The 23276-nt window shown below is 33.6% G+C and overlaps 1 protein-coding gene across 4 annotated transcripts in view; it reads left to right on the top strand.

The window, feature by feature from the left end:
* The window catches only part of LRP1B (LDL receptor related protein 1B), a 1592931-nt gene that overhangs the window by 1008545 nt on the left and 561110 nt on the right, over positions 1-23276 (top strand). For all 4 annotated transcript variants that reach the window (XM_064484732.1, XM_031451350.2, XM_064484731.1 and 1 more), the window contains 3 exons: positions 3965-4210; positions 19913-20110; positions 21596-21800. In XM_064484732.1, coding sequence (XP_064340802.1) covers positions 3965-4210; positions 19913-20110; positions 21596-21800 — 649 coding nt within the window. The remainder of the gene's footprint in view (positions 1-3964; positions 4211-19912; positions 20111-21595; positions 21801-23276) is intronic.

Here is a 23276-nt window from a genome sequence, read left to right as displayed (position 1 = left end):
GTATTGAAATAAATTGATGTTTTTCCACCTTGTCTTCACCTTTTGGGTTAAATGAAGTGAATAAAAGGCAAAGAAGAGAAAATACAGTCATTAAGAAAAATGAGGAGAAATCATATGAAAACACAGCCTTATTTTCCTATCCTCTACTCTCTGAATTGGGAAAATAAGAAGAAAGGGGTTTCTTCTGAATTCATTCCTTTGTCAGCTTCAAGACTGAAAATTGCTTCTTGCTTATCAAGCTATTGTACTGCATTGGCTAAGGAGGCCTGCTCAAAGGTTTTAAATGATTACAGAGAGTGAAAAAGGTCACAGTCAATCTGGATGTGGAAGTACCAGAGAAGATAAAAAGACATTTCTAGCCTGATTAACTGTGGCATATTGAACTCACACGCTCTGTCCTTTGTGATGTGAAGCTGAGGGAGAATTAGAACAATGAAAAACAAAAGCACTGGTCAAGGGATTGAATTGCCTTCCATGTTTCTTCTTTTCCCCTAAAAATGTGCTTTCATGTGTACCCTTGTACTGTCAATTAGGTAGGTGTTATCTTTTATAGGCAGCATTGGTTCTTGTAGAGAAATGACACTTTGGTTTCTTGTTTTCAAGTCCTTTCCCCAGCAGTCCTAGATTAGGTCCTGTTCAGCGAGGCAGGTGTGCTGGCTTGAGTCCTGCAGCAATGGGCATAATGAATCATTTACCCAGTGAACATGAAAGATACACCCAGTAAATTAACTTTAAATAATTGATGTCGATTGGTGAGTAGCTAGAAAGTGGCTTTTAAAGAGATACCCCAAGTTGAACGTGTGTTTTAAACCACTTGGTGTAGATGATGAAAATGTAGGGTTTGCCCCCTTACTTCTTCCAAAAAGTTACATCCAGAAGAGCTGTTTGGTTTTTTTCCCATTCTCCTACCCTGCCCCCTCTTGAAACAAAAACAAGGATTGATTCATATCCTGCTCCTCCATACATGTAAAATTTATGATAATGGTTTGTAATCTGTAGATTGAATACTTGTGGGATGTCTTGAGATGTAAAAATTCCATTTTAGGTAGTGGGGTTCTTTGTTTTCTCCAAATAAATCTGATCTATAAAATTAAAAAAAAAAAAAAAGGAAAGCTCAGGAAGGTAAATCTAATCCTAGTGAAGAGATAATTTTTTCAGGGGGATTTTTAAACGACTTCGAGAGGAAAGAGATACGCACTTAAGAAACAAATAAGAAGAGACTTTTATTATTCAAGAGTAGAATTAACTGTTGATTTTCATTATAAGGGTGTGTCAAAGGTAAACAAAGCTGGACACTAAAGGGATAAACATAAAATTTTATTCAGTAATAACTATTGCAGTAGGAAAGAGTGTCTAACATGCATTGAAATCAACTTCACCAAAACAAAAGTTGAGAAACTTTTTAAAGGCTGGAATGTGCTATGGGAAAGGCACTAAGGGATCTTAAGGGGGTTTGGTCCATTTGACTAGGCCATCAGGTTTGTTAATAGATGCTCCCAAAGAAGAAACAAAGTTCTTATATCTTTAAGACTGGAGGGAGTGGTGTAAGTTAGAGTAAGATGCTCACAGGGCAGGGACTAATAATAAGAGAATTATGTCCTGGAATGTTTGCATTTCAAAAAGGTGGCTCTCAGGTCCTTGGAAACACAGTTCTGGGTGGTAGAAGATTTACATCGAAAAGGTGCAGAGAAAGGATTTACATTGCAAGCTCTCTACAGTGACTGGCCTAAGATGGGGTTAGTGGCCTGTCTGCCTATCACCAGGTTTTTGCTGGAAGAAACGGTAAATTCTCCTGGCAGCATCAAGGAACTTCTCTGGCAGGCACTTTAGGGCAGGGTGAGGGGTGCTCCTTAAATGACCTCAGCCATTCTAGGTCATTCTGTCAATGCCTCAATGAGCTGTTAGAAACTGTGCTAGTGTTTGTTCAAGTCTCTTAGTAGGTTGGGAGTGGGGTGTTGGGGAGGGGAGTAGGCAATGAAATTGTGCTGATTGTCTTCAGTTTTTGTAAGCTAATATTGAGGACTAGTTCAAAGGAGGACTCCGAGGAGCTTGACTTGAGTTTGGTCAATGAGAGTCTTTGTCAGGTAACAGAAAATTGAAAAAGAAGCTGCCGGATTCAATGATAGTTTTAGAGTTTTAGAAAATTCTTAAGGAAGAATTGGCAAGGGACTAACCATACTAATATTGGCATTAAATGTAGATATTAAATTATAGATTTCAATGTGAATTTTGTCTGTCCAAAAATCTATGACTTAATTCCACAGGTAGTGTCAAAAAGAGACAACTGAATACTGAGAGAACAAGAGAATAGTCTGACTTGAAATAAGCTGAAAGCATTGTAACAGGTTTTTCACCTGCTGTGTATGATGACATTTCTTTACAGTAATTCTTTTGAAAAAGAATGTCAGTTGAACTAAAATGGGGCAAATACTTTGAAATGCTGCTGTTTTGAAATGATTATGATTACTGGTAGACAAACATATTTGGAGGAACTAAGAAATGAATTTTTTTTCCTAAAATCATACCAAGCTTGAATTGAATTCTTAGAGAAAACATTTAATGTAATCATTTTTCTTTTTCTTTTCTTATTATTGTAACTTCTTTTATGGTTACAAATAATGTAAAGAATAGTTGACCCACATAGAAGTTTAAAAAGTGTAGAGAATATTTTTTAAAGCCTTACATTTTAGCACAATTTTTGAACTGGATGAATTTCCATAGAGGACAGGAAATATTTCAGGTATATAAGTAGATACCGTTGCAATTTGCCAGTCGTTGAACAACATTCCTGTTCAGCATGTCTCAGAACACACCTAATTAAACAGACTTTGAAAACTACTCAAATGTATCTTTAAAGCAAAGAAAGACAAAGCTGCTTTTGGCCTTATTACTATGTACATAATAGTACATATTAAAAGGTAATGTTGTGGTTGTGAAAACAATTTTCTCTATTTTCTGCTGTTTTCTCAAGGGCATAAGTATGACACCTTGAAATTTTCCCAGTTGGAACAGTACTAGCTCAGTTTGGGGGCAGTTGTGTGCTTTTTGGACAATTTTTTAAAATTTATTTATTCAACAAATATTTTTACCTGCTTACTCTATGCTAGACACTGTACTAGCTGTTGGCTATACACTGGTAAACAGAACAGATATTGTGTGTACCCTCATGGAACTTAAAATTCTGTGATGAAATAGAATGATAAATAAATATATCTAATTTGTAATTATAAGTGTCATGAAAGAAAAGTTCTCTTTACTTATAAAATAATCATATTATTCGTACAGTAAATATTAGTTGCTCATTATTTCGGCCAAAAGACCAGGTTAACATTTTTGTATACCGTTTATTATGTGTCCATGGCCTCATTGAATTAATCATAGTAGCCAATATATAAGGTACAGTGTACAGTTTACCTAACTTAAAAATAAATGTCTGTAGCCAGTAAAGAAAAAAAAAATTACCCATTCTGGGTTATCATTATAAATAAGACCAAAGATGCATAAAAAGGTATATAGACGTATTTATGTATATCTGCATATGCCTATATATTTATAAATACTGAGATAAGTCAGATTTTCAGATAATCAATATATATGCATTCCTTTTTGAAGACCTCAACTGATTTTGCATAACTGCTAAAAGGCTCAGGGTAATCTTTCCAGTAATAATAGAAACATTAAACTCATTTTACTTCTTTGGAGTAAAACCAGGTGTACTCCAAAGGTTTACAGAAATGAAAATCTTCCATTCCCAATTCCTGTCATATAAAATTATATTTGGTCTTTGGATGAATTTTTTCATCATTTCTACCCCAGCTGCTGAGGGAAAAAAAGTCTAGAGAGCTTTCTCCCTTTATTATATCCTTTCTCTAATCCCAGCCTTAGAGAATTGAGTTCAATGATAAGTATATAATTGAGTAAAACAGTTGGTAATGCGCTATAATCTGTTCCTCTCCTTTTATAGATGAATGTTCACTGAACAATGGAGGCTGTAGCAACCACTGTTCTGTTGTTCCTGGAAGAGGAATTGTCTGCTCCTGCCCTGAAGGTCTTCAACTCAACAGAGACAACAAGACGTGTGAAATTATAGATTACTGTAGCAGGCATCTGAAGTGCAGTCAGGTGTGTGAGCAGCACAAGCACACAGTCAAGTGCTCGTGTTATGAAGGGTGGAAGTTGGATGTGGACGGTGAAAGTTGCACAAGTGTTGGTAAGTAAATGTGTGTTTTGCTACATTTAAGAATAGCAGGTGGCATGTGGTGTGTCTGTATCCTGCTATGTTTAAGAATGAATATTGAGGAAAAAAATCCAAAAAGACCTCAGAAAATTAATAATGGATTCAGCTAATTTTATTGTTTTTTGTTGTTCTTTCTTGTGGGGGGGGGGGGTAATTTGGTTTATTTATTTATTTTAATAGAGGTACTGGAGATTGAACCCAGGACCTCATGCATTAGCTAATTTAAGAAAAGCTGTTTAGCTTAATGTGTCAGACAAGACCTACTCAAAAATCTTCTGGACAGAAAATATTACAGTAATCCTTATCATAGCAATCCATCAGATTATTTTTTCCTTAAAAAAAGGTTTTCATCATCATTCTCCCTAGGGGCTTATTTTTGTATGCTCCAAAGCATTTACTTTTATTTTTCTTCAAATGCTTTTCAGAACCCTCCATTTAGTCTGGCCCGGTCCCACACTTCCCATTGTATTTCTATTACTCTTGAAAACAACTCCTTGCTCTTGGCTGTTTATCTGCTAATTGTCCATTTAAAACATTCTGCTGACTCTCTAGGTCATAGTCCGCAGTAGGAAAAGCAAACAAAGGCTATGGAATTTGACATTTGAACTCAACTCCCGTAGCTGGCATTCCTTATGTATGAAACCCCAGGCAGGTGACCTAAAACTTCTTGAGCCTCAGTTTTCTCATCTTTTAAATATTAATGCCCATTACGACAACATGTTACAAGAATAACAAGCAGCACTTGTTACTGTGCCCCACACCCGCTAGGTGCTTAATGATTGATGGCTTCCCATTGTCTTCTCCGGGTTCTTAGCCGGAGTCCTGGGACACTTGGATGTCCATGGATAGAACTGAAAGCGTCCAGGAACTTTGTCAAGGAAAATTTTATACCTTTATTTTCTTTAACCTCTCACTGAAAGTTAACATGTCTTTCGATTGTGAATATTTGCCATAGACCAGTTATTAGCAGCAACTATGACTGTGTCTCAGGTAGAAGTGATAAACATATTCATATCTTGTCAAAGTTTTGCCAGTTTCTCAAAATAGCACTTACATTAAAGCTTTGAAAACTACGACTACTTTAGTAATGGGAGTCACTAGCCCCACTGTTCAGTCTTGTTACTGAATGCATTAGTGAAGAAAAAAAAAAGTACATACATTACTACATCAAAAAGTGGTTTTTATTGAATTTCAATAATTGCATTTCAGTATATTTGATTCCTTTGTGTAAATTTTTTTTTTACTTTTCTCTTACTTTTTTTGTACTTTTTAGAAACTTTCTAATTAAGAGTATACAGCTTTCATCAGACTCCTAACAACCCATGTGTCATAAACTTTTTAAATTTTGTCTCTTCTACTTAGATTGTACTTTCCCTCTTTGTCTCTAAAAATTCTTGTTATTCTTTAAAACCTGTTAGCTCAAATCTTTCTTTTTTAATGGAATCTTCCAAATATTCTTGCTGTCCACTTATTTCTCCTTTCTGCATCTAGAATTTGTCCAAGAAAATACGTGATCACATTTTTTTATACTTACCTTTTTCCTTTACTTCTTATCTCTCCAATGAGATAATAAGCATCTTGAATTCAGAAATCAAGTTATAAATTCTTCTCTTGTGTTTCACATAATATCCAGTAAAATAATATATAATTAAAAACGTGATATTTTTCAGAGAATATTAAATTATTTTATTATTTCAAATGTTGCTTTGTGGTTGTTTTATCCTACCTGTTAAAATTTGAGTCCTAGAGGCATAAGTTTAGCAAACATTTATTTGACTCTTTGGCCTCTAAAATTTTTGCACAAAGTATTTGGCAAAAGAGGTTAAAAAAAACAGCAGTTTGTTGTATAAAAATAGCCATTTCATTTATACACATATTTAAAGTAGGGAAATGATAGCTTAAACTTTAACCTTAGATCTATTTATAATCATGTTTTTCAAGAGAATTGGCTTCATATCTGTTTTTTAGATACAGATGACAAGATGATGGACTTACAGTGTTTTGATACTCTATGAAATCAATAACAGCTCATGTTGAATATTAGAGTAATTCAACATTTGAGTGTAAGTTACCAGGTACATAGATAATTCCCCTAATGGAATTGACCTGTCTAACTCTCAGCTTAGAAAGGAACTAACAGTGCCACATCATTTCTCACTGTTAAGATTGCTACACCTGGTTCTTTTTACAATTTAAGAGAGAAGCAAAAGTATATTTTACCTTTTAAAATCAATACAGAGTTTTTCTAACATGGAGACTTCAACCTGCTGATAATGTGTGCCTTCCCCAACATACAGTCTACCAAATACCATTGTCAGCATTTATGTTGTCTCAGGTAATATAGATTTTGTTAGGTATTGAAAATTATTTTTGATTTAAATAAATTTTTATATATAAAAAGGACTTATTCTGTGTTTTCTCCATATCATTTCTTTGGAAAAACCTATAGCAGATTCATAGTTCAGTAAAAGTATTGGGCTATTAACTATTAGACTTTAAAAGTGAAATTTCTTTTTCTTGCTCTTCCTCTGATCCTTTTTGCATCATTCTTAAGCTGAGTCCTTCTTTTTAAAATGTGTTCTCTCTCTTGAATGCAGTATCTGTACTTACTCTTCTTGACATTTAAAAAATAAAGAATAACAGCGCTGTTTATGCCTCAGATTAGAAGCATGACTTGCTCTTTTTTTTCTCTTGAGTTTTCCTCTGTACTTATATTTTCTTTTTTCTCCCTTCTTGTTCCTTCCTAAATTCTTTACAATCTGTCTTTGACTGAATTGCTGAAGTCACTCTATTTTCTCTAAGTTCTCTCTTAACATTTTATTAGTCAATGATAATGATGTTCATAATGCTATTTTTATGATCTTTTTTTTTTTTTAATATGCCTGCAAATCTCACTTCTCTTGAGTACTTGGATACTTTTGCTTTATTAATTCCTTACATCTTCCCTCTTTAATACATAATTTATTAATCACTTTTGTCCTAAGTATTTTCTTTTTACTTATGAGCACCTAGAATACTTCTGCTGACTGCGTTTCTTTTCCATCTCTGATTTCTTTGCTGTTTGGTAGGTGGCTTGCTTGACAAATTTGCAGTGTATTTCTAGCAACATTGGAAAGTACATTGTAGCGTCCGTCTTTTATTTTCTTAGTCTGAATTAGGTTTGATATACCCACCAATGTGTTTCTTTGTTCTTAATCACTCATCTTTTCAGATTTTTTAATTATATTTATTTTAATAATTTATCTTTAATAAAGAGTTCATGGATATAGACAAGAAAATACATACACATAATGATCATCTATGAGTACACTGTGTTCATCACCCAAACTTTTTCTAAAAATTTTTTTGGAGCTTTACTTTATAAACATTTACTTTACTTCATATTTAGTTTATATCTTTATTGGATTATAGTTGATTTTGGGGAGCTTCATCTACTTTATTTTTTTATTTATTAAAAATTTTTTTGACTGCACCCAAACTTCAATTCTACAAGAAAAAGCACCTGTACCACAGCACAGGCCATGAGCTACACATGTTGTAATGACGGTGGCAGTCTCCTCTCTGGCTTATTTTTTGTCATCCTCTTTTTTCTACAGTTTGTAAGGAGTAAAAATCTCAAAAACTTAAGGAATATAGTGTTTTTATTGAAAAGGGAGAAGGAAATGCAGATCTGGAAGATGAGAATTAACGGAAAGGGCTCATAGGATACAGTGATGATAAGCAGATGGGCTACCTTGGGGAACAATGGGAGATAAAAGTGAAGAGATCACAGGAATGAAGCTGTGGGGGATTTATAACCTGGCCATCCATTCCTTTATCTTAATAAAGTGAGACTTTTACATATCAGTCTCCATACATGATTTTAAAGTAGCTCTTTATTATTTATGGAAAGAACCTCAAATCCTTCAGCCTGCCCTCCAGGGCTTTCTTCATTTTTGCTCATTGAATCTCTCCAATCTGATGTGTCTTATCCTCCACTGTGGGTTTCCACTCCGCTCATGTTATTACTGGTTTTGTCATCAGTAATGGTAGAGAATGCATAATAGCCAAGAATATGTAAATACCATGTATCGCTTCATTTGACCCTCTCCTTCTTGTAGTCTGCTTTTTATCACCTGTGAACTTTCAGTGTGATAATATTTTCCACGTTCTCTCAGGAGATTTGAATCCAGTACTCTATTCAGAACGCCCTCCTCTATGAATCATTTCTTAAAGTTAATTATAAAATTATTGGCAGCTACCATTTATCAAGCATCTGCAATGTGATAGGTTACTTATTTATAATTCATAAGGAATCAATATGACATTATCAATATTCTGATTTTATCCCTATGGAAAATGAGACCCAGAAGACTGCTTCCTTTGCCCAGAACCTTGTGGCAAGGAGATGTTAGAGGACAAGTTGTGAACTACATTCCTCCTGACTCCAAAACAAGAGCTTTTGCAAGCTGTTACAAAGGCGTGGGATATCTTTATGTGCTGTGTGCCCTCAGATCCCCATGATGCCTTTGAAGAGTCAATGTTTTATGAGCTTCTCTCTCACACCTAAACTTTTTTTAAAAGCTGAGAGAAGGATGATGATGATTATTATTATTATTTTATACTTCTTTTGAAACATAAAAATTTTGTACCAAATACTTGTTGAATGTAAAAGTTTCCTTTACTACTTGAAACATTAATAAGTTTTGACTCTGTTTTTACAGTCTGTGCTTTGTGTACCACTGATAGATTGCTTCTAACCACTGTGTAGTATCACATGACATGTACTCACTTGTTTTTATTTATCTCCCGTAGAGGTACACTTAAGTTGCCCTCAATCTTTACACAAATACTGCTGCCATAGACAGACATTTACCTATACTACAAATCTGCATGAAAAAAGTTGGGGGGCTAAAATGACTGACTTGTGGGATGTGCTTATACTTGCTACGAGTAAGTAGAACCAGTGGCACTTCAGAGTGGTTGAACAGTCTACATCTGCACCAAAAGTACATTTCTGCAGTCTCCACATCCCTGCCAGTTCTAAAAATTATCAGTTCCCTCCTACACAATAGATAAGGGCAAAGTGCTTTTCATTGCTTCAGTTTGTATTTTTCTTCTTATTTATGAGTTTGAGTATCTCTCTATATGCTCATTAGCCTTTTGCATTCCTGTTAAGACTGTTGCCTTCCCTTATTAATTTGTAGAGATTAACCACATGTTCCAAACTTTATTATTTTTATTGAGTTATAGTCAGTTTACGATGTTGTGTCAATGTCTGGTGTACAGTGTTCCAAGCTTTAAACATTTCGAGTATCTTCTCCATTCAGTCATCCGTCTATTAATTCAGTCACATTGACTTTTGTTAAACAATTCCTCTTTCTCCTTCACTCACACCTTTCTTTGCTTCATTTCTTTTCTTACTTTTCTTCCTCCAGTAATCTTTTTTTATCTCCTCCATATTCAATGTCTTCTGGGCTATTTGTTCATTGATTCTTATAATTAGTCATTCATTTACTTAAGTAATCACAAATATTTGTTAAATGCAATCTAGCAAAAGGCCCTGGCCTGTGTCCTAGAAATGCAGACATTTTTGCTCAATCCCTTATCACAATGATCTCTCTCATTCTTCACTTTCTCTCTCTCTCCCTCTCTCACTCTTGCTCCCTCTCACACACACACACATGCCAAATGCAGATTCTTACCACTTATTTCTTGAAAGAATAGGTGAGTTAAAAAAAAAATACCTGAACTATAAACAGAGCTATTGGGAATAAATACTTAGAAATTTTCAGGTATGCAATTAAGAGATAAACAAAAAATTGGGTCTCAAGGAAAGTTGATGGCTAGTAAGTGACACAATCTTATAAATCCATACGTTTGAGTAATATTAAAAGCCTACTCTACCCTTCATCCTATAGGTTCTGTGTCCTCTGACTTCATGTATATCACGTTTTAGTCAAATTTGACTACCATTCATACCCAACATAGCTATGGCTGAAGGAATGGAGGAAAGGAAGTAATAATATATATTGAGCCAGAGAAATGATAGACCATTTACCATTTCATAAGTTTCTACTGTGTAAAAGAAATGTACATGAAGATGAGGACAGAGAAATCCAAATAAATTCTTAAATATGAGAACAGAAAAGGCAGTAAAAATTCTGAAATAGCAGGAGAGAAAACATTGTAACTATAATATTACTTTTTGTTTGATGATATTATATGTACGATAAAAAATCAGGAGCTATTTGCATAGGCTGCTCGTTGTAGAGTTATGCTCGCAGTTTGCCCTGAGAGGACCATAGAGGGGTTCTTTTTCTCAGACAAGTCATCTACTGCTTTCATATTGTCTCCTATAAAAGTCATTATGCAAACCTGTAGTGGGACTAAAAGAAAATCAAAGAAAAGAGAATTATAGACAGAAGACTACAGTCTTTTGAATGTTTATAAAAGCTACTTGCAGTGTGCTACATTTATAAACATGAAGTTCATTACTGTAAAAAATATAAATTATAACCTTTTTGGTATATATGTCATCTCATAATATGCTTAAGTAGAAAAATTTCAAGCCATTTCTATACTAAGAGTGTTATGTGCTGGTCTGAGCTGTTAAATTCAGTCATTTATGAGACAGGAGCTAATATACTAGAAAAATTGTTGGAAGACTGTAAAAAGGATGACTACTTCACATTTTTGTTGATATTCAGTTTGCCTCAAAAGAAGTTAATATATCTACATCAAAACTGAAACACCAGAAAATTCTTCATTGTGTTTTATCTTTAAATGTTTTATACAAAGTTTTGTTTGTTTCATTTTAAGAAAACACCATTGTGAGACCTGGAATTTTAAAAGCCAGTCTTTATAATTTCCCACTAGTATATGAAATGACATATTGGATATTCATTCCAGCTTTTATTGTTTCCTCCTGGAGAAAAGAGCTTTGGTTATTCTGAAATAAACCAAAAGAAATCTTGAAAGTAGAGACACATGGAGAAGTTATTAAGATTCACAGTTCAAATATGAAAGAATTTGAGTACTTACATTTTTTTAATTTTGGTAAACTGATGTATTATAGTCAAGCATAATCAAGTAAATACTTAGTAAACAACTATATTCTCAATGTTACATGACTCTAGTAAATACAATAACTTGAAAAACCTTTGAGCAGTTGTAACAAAATAGTGTAGTGGCCATTGTTCAGAGAAAATAAGGAATGTTTTTAATCACTGTTCATTTTATCAATAAAATTTTTCAAACATATTGGAAGCCAATGGAGAATAATGTATTCACATCCAATATTTCTAAAATATTGAAAATTTGTTATTCAAGGTACAAATTATTTTCTAAAGTAATGAAACATTAGGTAACTTTGAAGCCCTCTGTAAATTCATTCCTCCATCCCAAGAGGTAACTATTTTGCAAAATTGATGCCTCTATTCTACCATAGTTTGTGTTCTTTAACAACATATAATATAATGCTTATGTTTTTAAATGTACAGAGTCATAAACATTATGTACCCACCTGGATATAGTTGGATTTTTTTACTCACAAGTATTGAGATTTATCTATAATATTTTATGTAGCTATGTTTATTCCTCTTAATTGCTATATAGCATTCTAGGGTGTAAAAAGGTTATAGAGTTTTTGTCAAAACTCTCAATTTACAATCATTGAAGTTGTTTCTAGTGTCTTGCTACATCAAACTATGTGGTAGTGAATGCTCCTGTGATGTCTACTTGTGGAAGTGTGCACAGACACACATTCAAGTGTATGTGCATCTTCAGTTGCATATATTCACCCTTTTGATTGCCAAATATATCTCCAAAATGGTTGTACAAATATACACGACCATCAGTACCTTATGAGAGTCCCTGATTGTCCAAACATTGTTGACACTAGACAGAATAATGGATCAAATCTACGCTCCTCCACTTACTAGCTGTGTAACTCTGGCACATTAGTTACATAACTTCTCTCATTTAGCCTGTGTAACAATGAGGATGATAATATCACCCATTTCAGAGAACTTTGGGAAGATTGCATAAATTAGAATTTATAAAAATTTAAGAATAAATCTACTGTGTAAGAAGTACTCTATAAATGTTTGCTATGACAGTAATTTCAGACCTCTAAACAGTTGCCTAATAAAATGGGTATCGTCTTGCTATTTTAATTGGCATAAAATTTTGAAAATACCCTCAATTTCTGTAATTATCTCCTTATGGACTAATAACAGTTTATAGGCTGCACTAGTCTATCCACATACCTTTGAGAATCACTTCTCTAAATCACTCTTGAGTCTTGTCTTTTTCCTTTTTTTTTTCCTAACATTTGGTTACAGGGCATAAATTTACTACAGTGTTAACAGTGATCTGTTCAGTTTTTCTTTTCTTTTTAAGTCAATTTTGGTAAAATATTTGTCTATAAAGGAGCCTATTTTATCTATTTTTAAATATGTTATTAAAATGTATATTTCACTCTTGTTTTTTGTTTTATGTATTCATAGTTTTTCCTACTTTCACTCTCATTCCTTCTGTTGTTCACTTGTCCATATACATAAACATATATGTTTATGTATATCTGCATGTATATGTATTGGTCCTACCATAGGTTCAATCTGTATTTTATTAGTCTTTCAAACACATGATTTTGGGTTCTTTTTGATAATCTGTTTTTCTCTGTTCTGTCAATTTCTATGGTTATATTTATTTCTAATTTCTTTGAGTTAACTCTGATTTATATTTTCTGAAGTCTTGAGTTTAAATATTTTATTAATTTTTAATGAATGAATTCTCTACTCTATTCAACTACTACAAATAGACAGAGAAGAAAAACATTGACTTTTCAGAATGCTGTATAGTCTTTCCCTAGAGAGATGGAAAGTTTTTCAGAGCTGAGTATAGTTATACAGACTAATCTTAATGAGGTCAACATTATATGTTTAGTTAACAGTGAACTAAAAATAGCATCTGTACAGTTTTTTACTTTTTATAAATTTTCCCACTTATCATATTTCTTTTTTCTTGTAACAGATAGATTGTGATACACAATTCAGTGGTTTATAGCATACTTAAAGAGTAACACAACCATTACCACTAACTAATACTAGAATATTTTAATCACCCCCTCAGCAAACCCCACAGGAGTTAAAAATCAGTCCCCATCAACCCCTGCCCCAGGTCCTGGCAACCACTAATTTATCTTCTGTCTCTGCAGTTTTGTCTATTCTGGACATTTCATAAAAATGGAGTCATAAAATATATGGTCTCTTGTGAGTGACCTCTTTCACTTGTCATAATGTTTTCAAGGTTCATCCATGTTTTAGCATAATCAGTACTTTACTTCTCTTTATTGATGAATAATGTATCTGTTGTATTGATATACCACATTTTGTTTATCCATTTATCAGCTGATGGGCATTTAGATTGTTTCCATTTTTTGCTTATTATGACTAATTCTGGGGTAACTGTTCATGTACAAGTTTTTGTGTGGACATGTATTTCATTTGTCTTGGGTGAAAACTACAAGTGGGATTGCTGGGTCATATAGTAACTCAATATTTAGCATTTTGTGCAACTGCCAAATTGTTTTCCAAAGTGGCTGTATCTTTTTAAAATCCCACCAGCAATGTATGAGGGCTTCAATTTCTACACAGTCTTGCCATCAGTTTTCATTGTCTGTCTTTTTTATTATAGTCATCCTAGGGAGTATAAAGTGATATCTCATTGTGTTTGATTTTTATCTCCCTAATAGCTAATAATGTTGAGCATCTTTTAACGTGCCTATTGGTCATCTGTGTATCTTCCTGGGTAGAATGCCTTTTCAACACTTTTGCCCATTTTTAAACTGGGTTATTTATCTTTTTAGTATTGAGTCATAATTCTTTACATATCCTAGATACATGTCCCTAATCAGATTCGTGTTTTGGAAATATTTTGTTAAATTTTGTAGGTTTTCTTTTCACTTTCTTGATGTTGTCCTTTGATGCACAAAAATAAATTTTTTCATGGAGTTCTTGAAATTTTTTCTATTTTTGTTTGTGCTTTATTGTCATAGCTAAGAAACCATTGACTAATCTAAGGTCTTAAGATATACTCCTATGTATTCTTTTATAGTTGTAGAGTTTTAGCTCTTACGTTTAGGTCTATTATAATACATTTTGAGTTAATTTTTGTATATGATGTTAGGTTCCATCTTCATTCCTTTACGTGTAGAAATCCAGTCCCCCAGCACAAATTTCTTAAAGACCCTTCTTTTCCCATTGAACATTCTGCTGGAAATTTGACTTTTGGGGTAAACTCTCAACCCATATTCGCCCTCTGGTGATTTCTGGGCTATTTGTTTCCAAGGCTGCCGCAAAGCTGGGGAAAGGAAGATGGGACTGGTCCATGTTAAATGCAACAAAGTTTGCTGTTCTTACTGATATTCATCACTTTTTTCTTGAATAAGTACTCATTGGGTTGTTACTAGAATTTGGTTAATTTCTAGAGTTTAGAGAAAGATGGTTTTTACCACTTTTCTAGTATTTTCATTGTTTTTATGGTGGAGACGATTTTTAGAGGTCCTCACTCCACCATTTAGGAACTATTCTCTGTCTTATTAATTTCTAATTGCTCATGCTTTTTAATCTACCCTTTTGATGTCATAACATCTCTCTCTATTTCTGAATTCCGTATTTGAGGTCCTGTTAGTCAAGCAATTGTTCAGTAATTATTTTTAGTTTTAAAGCATGTAAGAAGCTTATCAGTCTTTATTATTGATTTTTAATTTAATTCCATTGTGCTCAGAGCACGTGTTCATTATTAAATTGATTCTATGCTATCTCTTGAAAGTTACTTTTTGAACTAGAACATGACCATTTTGTTAAATGTTTCATGTGTGCTTAAGGAGAGTATGTTTTTTATTTTCATGGCACCAATTTCTATATATTTTCTTGTGGGTTGAGTTTTGTTCTAATCATATTTGTTACAAATTTTTCTATCAGTTTGGATTGTGATTAAAAATAACAGTATGATTATGAATTTATTAATTTCTCCATTTAATTATATCAAATTTGCTTTACATATACTTTGGCTTTTATTATTAGACATACATTTTAAGAGGTATATTTCATCTGTTGTTCATATTATCTTATAATAGTGTATCTTTTTATTTCTATGAAAGCTGTTTGCTTTGAAGTCTATTTTAGCTAATATTAATATTTCTATATTAATAAATCAAGAAATAATTTATAACTCTTCACAAATAAAATTTTAGAACAAATGCATCACCAAAATGATTTATGTTGACGAGCATAACCATGTGGTTCTTGTGATGTCCTTTTACTTGTAGCAGAGGTAAATGTGGAATCCAGGTCTTCTGTTTTAAAATTCCTTTCTACTCAGTTGTAATAGACAAGTCAGTAATTTTTGGTTCAAGAGAACGTACTTTCTCAAAGTATGAAAATAAAAGCAGTAAATGATCTCTTAAATATGAGTTCTCCTGAAGGGAAACCCTGTATTACTGTATTTGTCATGCTGAATTACCTTGTTCAACACATATGTCATGCCCAAACAATTCTTGTTTTATTTTTGAGTATTTTTTTCAAAGCTGGATATGATAATTCCTTCTATTGCAGCTTTAAATTTTTATTCATAAAATGATTAATTTTAATAGGAAAATGTATGCAAATGTTAAAAAAATTAAGCCTATGCAGAATAAAGTAAAAATTAGTTTTTTCCCATTCATAAACCCAGTCACCAGTTCCCAGGTCAGAAGTAATAGCATTCCCTCATTAATCTTGCTTTTTTTTTTTTTTTTTTTTTTTAAAGTTAAAAGTTATGTTTTATTTGGCGGGAGGACTTGAGCCGGGATGACAGCCTCTCAGATCACTCTGAGGGAGTGCTCCTCATTAATCTTTCAATATGTATTCTGTGATTTACCTTCATATAGGTTTAGAAAAATATTTTATTTTTTAACTTAAATGGTAGCATAGTATGTGCATAGTTTACATCTTGCTGTTTTCAACTTATGAAATATTGGAAATTAATCCATATCAGCACTTGTATATTAACCACATTTGTTTACATGGCTTCCTAATATTACACTGTATGACTGTATCATACATTATTCAGCCATCTATTGATGAACATTTATTGTTTAATCTTCTGCTACTACAAATAATATTGCAAAGGATTTCCATCCTCATTGGCAAATTTTCATATGTACAACTCAATCTTTATAGATTTGATCAAGGGGTATAGATGTATATTTAAACTTTTGATAGATGTTACCCAGTGGCTGTCCATGGAGGCAGTACTTCCATTATCAATATATCAGAGTGCCTTTTGTCTCCAATTTAATCAAGACAGTGTCTTATCAAATATTTTCATAATTTAAAAATCCATTTAGCATTTTAAGAGAGCAATTGAACACTTTTTAAAATTTCAAAGTTGTTTATATTTTCCTTGATATGAATCTTTTTAATAACCTTTTTTTTTCATTTGAGTTGTTTTCCCTGTCAGTTTATAGGAGGTCATGTGTATTAAATAATTTAGTCCTTTATTGTAGATATTTCACCCAGTTTGCCATTTGTCTTTTGATATTTTTACATTATTTTTCTTCTATAATTTCTTTAATGTACATTAAGTACTATTATTTTCTTTAGGTCTTCTGTGATTTGTGTCAAATTCAGAAAGACTTTCCTCATTCTAGCATACTAAAAATAATTCTATGTTTCTTTAAGATTTTCATAGTTTCATTTATTACATCAAAAATTTTAAGCCATCTAGAAATTATTTTTTATCTTAAGTCAGGAAATTTTCCAGTTTAATTTTTTTTCCTGGTGCCCTAAAACTATTGTATTTTTCAGCCATATAGTCAGTTATGGATTGGTACCAAAGTATTTTTATTTAAGTAGCAGTATATTTTAATATCTTCTGACTTAATCACTACTGTATATTTCCCCTAGAATTCTCCTGTTGATCCCCAATTTTTTAACATAATCTTCAGAATTATCTTGTATTACCTTAAAGAATAGTATTTATAATTTTGTTGCATTATAGTAAATTTATAATTAATTTAGGTAAAAGCAAAATCTTTGGAGCATTTGTTTGATTGTTTCTATATAATTACACTATATACCTTTCCTTTTTGAAGTCATTAAATGTCTCCATATACTCTTTATTTCTTATAGTTTTATTCCCAAGTTCCTTATCTTTTTTCCTGTTGCTTTTCATTGTTGCTAATACACATTTTTTTTTATCATTTTGTCTTGTCAGTGGCTGTTATTTGTAAGAAGCTAGTGATTTTTGTCTAAAATTTTGTCTCCAACCATATTACTGAATTCTTTTTCTCTTCTGTCATAGTTTTGTCACTTGGTTTTCATAGATTTTCCAACTATACAATTTCTTAACTCATAAATAATGATAATTTTAGCTCCTCCATTCCACTTTTTACTTATTGTTCTCACTTGTCTATGTCAATTAGAACTTTCAGAACAAGATGAAAAAATAGTGGAAATCCTGATCTTTTGCCTTACTTTAGAGAGATTGGTTTCAGAGATTCCTCTTTAAACAAGATGCTAAATTTTAGGTTATGATTAGGTTATACACATATATTTATATATGTAAAAACAGTAGATAGTTTTGAAGAAACAGCCATTTGTTCTAATTTCTAAGAGTATTATCCAGAATGGATTTAAAACTTCATTGTATTTTATTTTTGTAATTATGAAGATAATTGATTTTCTTTTGATCTACCAACTTTATAAGTGATATTAGTAGATTTCTTAATATTAAGCTACTTTTATATTTGCAAATTAAGCCCCACTTGGCCATACTGATTTTTTTTTTTCCTTTTTAAGTTGTTAGATTCTAGTTGCTACTATTTTAAGCAGAAATTTTTCATTAGCAGACAATCATAAATGACATTAATGGCTTGTTTTTATTTTTCGGTAATTTTTATTCAGTTTTTTTTTCCTTTTTTGATAAGGGGAAATTTAAAACTAGTTTTTAAAAGGTAAAATTCACTCTTTTTAGTGGGCAGTTCTGAAAGTTTTGATAACACATATACTCACATAAACACCACCACGAACAAAATCTAGAGCAGTACAACCATAACTAAAATTCCCCACCCTCTTTAGTAATCAGGCTCCCCCAATTCCTTGCCACTGGCATCCACTGATCTGTTTTCTATCTCTATTGTTTTGCCTTTTCCAGAATGTCAAAGAAATGGAATCATATAGTCTGTAGCCTTCAAACCTGGTTTTATTCACTTATCGTACTCCATGACTGTTTGATTCTTCATTCAGACCCTCCTCTTGGGTCTTTATGGGGCCGATGGCTTAGAGAAGTCCCTGAGATCAGGCTGTTACTCCCACCCTGCTCTTTCAAGAAGTGGTTGTGGGGTTTGCCCCTACCTCCTTTGAGAATTGTGCTCTACCAACATTTTTAAATTCTGTACATTTGCAGGCATCCTCTCTCAGAAACTTTCTGCACTTTGAATGTATTCATGAGCCCTTCCTCTAATACTATGGTATTTTGTTAACAGATGTCCTTAGGACATGGTCTCTCCCCAGCTCACCACTGCTTCTGTTTTTGAGGCTTTTTAAAATCTTCTCCTACAATACCACAAGTAGATTTAAACAACTACACAGACATGAACTGACAACACTAGGCTGAGAAATCTGTGACCTTAAATGAGAAGCTTTCCTCTCAGTTTGAAAACCTCTGGAAGTTTACAAACCCATCTTCCTGACTTTGATGTCACATCTACCTCTTGAGCCAACCTCAGTGGACAGGGATGATTATAACAGCTCACATTCGGAGGAAATGTATAGGCTTGGGATAAGAAAACCAATTTCCCTAAACAAACGCACAAAAGGGTGGCACTAACAGGGAAGCAGGAGAAATCCCTGTGAGCCTGGATCCCTCCCTCAAACTGTGTGTTCATCAAGCAGAATTCATGTCTAGCCTCTATTAGTATGTCCAAAAGTAACTGGTGTAAGACTTGATATATTTTCAAACTGATAACCTAATTTTAATAACTTTGGGGTATTAAAACATGATTTTTCCTAGGTACAAAAATATAAAACTTTAATCTCATATCTTTTTTCAAAGCTTCTCCTCTTTCTCCCCACTCACGTCTGGTCCAGGATTAAAAACTAGCTGGAGGAACAGTTGTAGACATGATTTTCTTGGGTTGTAGAGACAGCAGCCGTCTTCCCTCTTATGAGGAATTGTTAAGCCCAGTAATCTCTTCATAGAAATTCTCTTTTGTTGGATTTCTCTCCTTCATGGATCTGTAGTCGTGTGATGGGCTGAGGGTGACCAACTCTTTAGCCAACTCTTAGCAAGTTCCTCTGGTGATGTTTCTGAGGTTTGGATTGCCAGCTAAAACTACATCATAACAGAAAATCTCCCATTTTGTATTGGAATTGCATCAGTTTTTGTGATTTTTTAAATCAGACTCAGGTGTGTAAAAATTCAAGGAATAAAAAGACATTGGTACCTTATTTTAATGAATACAAAGAAACCTGAGTTTTTCAAGTTTCTTTTAAATTTTAGATTAAAAGGCAGTCCTCCTTTAATGACAGAGAATTATATAATAAATTATACCTTTAAATAAATAGACTTTGACCTCACGCACTTTAATTTCACTTACTAAAGCATATAAATATTTTCATAAACCTATTCGAATAAATGTATTTTCAGATCCTTTTGAAGCATTCATCATCTTTTCTATTCGCCATGAGATCAGAAGGATTGACCTTCACAAAAGAGACTATAGTCTACTTGTTCCTGGATTGAGAAACACAATAGCACTTGATTTTCACTTCAATCAAAGTTTACTTTATTGGACAGATGTTGTAGAAGACAGAATATACCGGGGCAAGCTTTCTGAAAGTGGAGGTACTTGTATCACAACTGTGATTTAACGTTCGGTTTAATTTCTCACGGAAAGTTCCAGATAAATACGCTGTAATCAGAAGGAATTTTGATTGATCTTTGGCCTTGGGTTCTTTATCTTCTCCCTCATGTATAGAAAACCAGGGATGTAAAGTGTATGTGTGGAGATATGTTGGGGGAGGGGAGTAGTGAAGGTCTGTGCTGTTTACACCATTTTCAAATTGTGAACTTGTTCATGCTTATTTGATGAAAAAATTAATTTAGAAGAAAAAAATGACTGTTGACTATATACTGGTAGTCATTATTTTGTGAGTTAAAATAACTTGTTTTTTATTTGGTTTTCATCTTTCAGCATAATTCAAAGAAATACTGAATTATTTCAAAAGCTACTAATATGAGCTAAATTTTTTTCCCGTAATTTGTCATCTCTTTTGTCCTTGTGGGCCTTTGTTAAGTAGCAAGGCTTTGAGATAAACACATGCAATAATTCTCTTGAAAATTTAGATCTGTGTATGTGTAGCATTCCAATGGCCAGGTATTGCCAACAAAATCTAAATTCCTCTTTAAATCACCTTTGCCATTTTTGAAAAATGAAGTATTTGGACACACAATATAATTATGATGTGTGCATGTTTGTCTTATATCATAGTGCAATATACTGATTTCAGATTAAGGATTTACATCCATGACTTTAAATGGTTAACTGTTTTTTAAAAAAACACTGTTAAAATGCCTAACAAAAGCCTTATTGATGTCATAAATTATGAAGAGTCATCCTACTAGAAAAAGTGTTTTAAATATTTATTTTTTTTAATTTCAAAAGAAATTAAGGAGTAGATAAATAATATTGCTGGGTACTACCAAATTGATAATTTTTCTTTAGACCACACTATTGCTGTCTTCTTTCATTTGCGAGCGGGTTATTTCTTTCGGATCTCGTGGCTCGATCGTGGGGGTTGGGGAGGATTGTGTGATTTGGGGCTTGTCTTTGTTAAGGTTAAATGCAGTAACAGGTCTCATCAGTCATACTTCAGAAAAGAGTGGGTGCTGCCTCGCTACAACGCATGTTGCCCCAGGTGGACGTTTTCTTTTCATTCTACCCCTGAAGATTGTTTGAATTAAGTTACACTGAGTTTAATCAGCACATCATTATTATTTCCAAAATCCCTTGTTCTGCCTAAAAAGTCAGAAACAAGAAATAACTTTTTTTTGCAACCTAGACATTGTTATTCACCTCGGAGTTGTTTAAAAATTCTGCTACCTGTCACTGAGAGGACTTAAGAGATTAAAAAATCTCTGCTGTGAAAGATTAGCAATTCTACATTGGGGGCCTTCTTGTTTTCCTCTGTGCCAGGGAACACTTCTGCACTACATCTCTCAAAGTTAATGTAATAATAAATACTTAATGTTGCTGATAATTAGGACTTTTCCTTTGTGCTTAGCAGGTTCTTTGAGTTGGTACAAGCGTTGGTTTTCTTTTTTTTGTAGGGGTCAGTGCTATTGAAGTCATTGTGGAGCACGGCCTGGCTACCCCAGAAGGCCTGACAGTTGACTGGATAGCGGGCAACATCTACTGGATAGACAGCAACCTGGACCAAATTGAAGTGGCCAAACTAGATGGTTCCTTAAGAACTACACTAATAGCGGGAGCCATGGAACACCCCAGGGCCATCGCTTTGGACCCCAGATATGGGTAAAGAAGTTTGCCTTTCAGATTTACTTTGGCCTAGAAAATAATTTTTCAAGTTAATATTGAATTCAATTATCTCATAAGTTATGAGTCAAAGTGCTTAATTTGTGCATGTGTATATGTATGTACACGTGTGTGTGTATTTATATGTGTATGTATGTATGTGTTTATGTATATATATGTACCAGCCAGTTTACATTGATTACCGTGAGTTTGGTTATCAGATTGCTTGCATAGGTACTTTTACAGGATATAATTTTTTTTCCTGAATATAGGCCCTTTTGGTAGCTATTGTAACTCTTTGGAAGTAACTCTATTTGGAGGCATGAATTTAATGATTTTGTCTTTTTTTTTTTACCTGCCAAAGAGATGCTGTAATTGTTTCTAATGCTTGCAAATCATAGGACCAGTTTTAGGTCCAGTCACAGATGTCATCCACCCCACCCTTTATTTAAATTTGTGTGCGCTTGGAGTTAGTTTTAAAAGAAAATTAGAATAAGCTTGAAGGAGCCCAGTGGTGAGATGCTGACTGTTGGGACATTTGAAAGACAAGGCATGTGATTCTGGAAAACAGCATCAAATGTACAACTCAGATCACTACCCCCACTGTGTCCCTGTGCGCCTTTGTGGAAGAGTGGGAGAGAGACACTGGATTTGGAGCCAGAAAACGAGGGCTACAATCCTCCACAGTCACTTAGCCCCTGGGGAAGCTACTCAAGTGTATTATCTTCCCTTGATTTCACTTCTCTCTTTTGTAAATCAAAGATAAGACTATCTTTATAATTAGGTTGCTTTGAGGAGATGGTAAAAATGTGGAAGAGAATATATAACTCACCTACACGGGAATACTTTGTTATTACAGTTAGTTATTTATTTCCTTGGTAATGACTTTGTAAATCCGAAGTACTGTCAAATCTAAAGGGTGGTAGGAAGACAGTCCTTTAGGCTCTATACCTTTAAGTAATACAGAGTCTAGGGGGACCTGTCCAAAAGGGGAGCCAACCAGGAGGGAGTTTAATGAGATGCAGAGGAGAAAAGGGAGCCTGTGTGTAAGTCAGCTTCCTGGCCCACACTCTCTTGATTGTGCCCAAGGCTCAGAAATCAATAGGCTGGGAAATGGGTTTGCTTTCCTTTTCCTCAATCAGATACAGGAATGAAAGGGGCGAGGCAGCTTGTCTTGACTAAGGTCCCATACTGGCAACCCTCATTGATGTGTTTGCCTTACCTTCCACGGTGTTTTACATTTTTTTGGATTACTGGCCAAAATTTAAAATACTGAGAGATTTTGCCTACAACTCTGGATTTCTGACTGCTTTCGAAAAAGAAGATCTAGCAGCAGTGGACAGAGCGGTAGCTGTATCGTTAAGTCTGGAGATGTGTTCTCCAATTTACAGTTTACGCTTTGCCGATTTCACTCCAGACCTCCTGTAAAAATAGTTCATCAGGAAGAGATCAGCTTTGTTTAATGAGAAATTCCTT

Source organism: Camelus dromedarius, chromosome 4 (assembly GCF_036321535.1).
Source record: "Camelus dromedarius isolate mCamDro1 chromosome 4, mCamDro1.pat, whole genome shotgun sequence".
NCBI lineage: Eukaryota > Metazoa > Chordata > Mammalia > Artiodactyla > Camelidae > Camelus > Camelus dromedarius.
The sequence above is the reverse complement of the archived record's forward strand: the minus strand, read 5'-3'. Positions and strand labels throughout refer to the sequence as shown.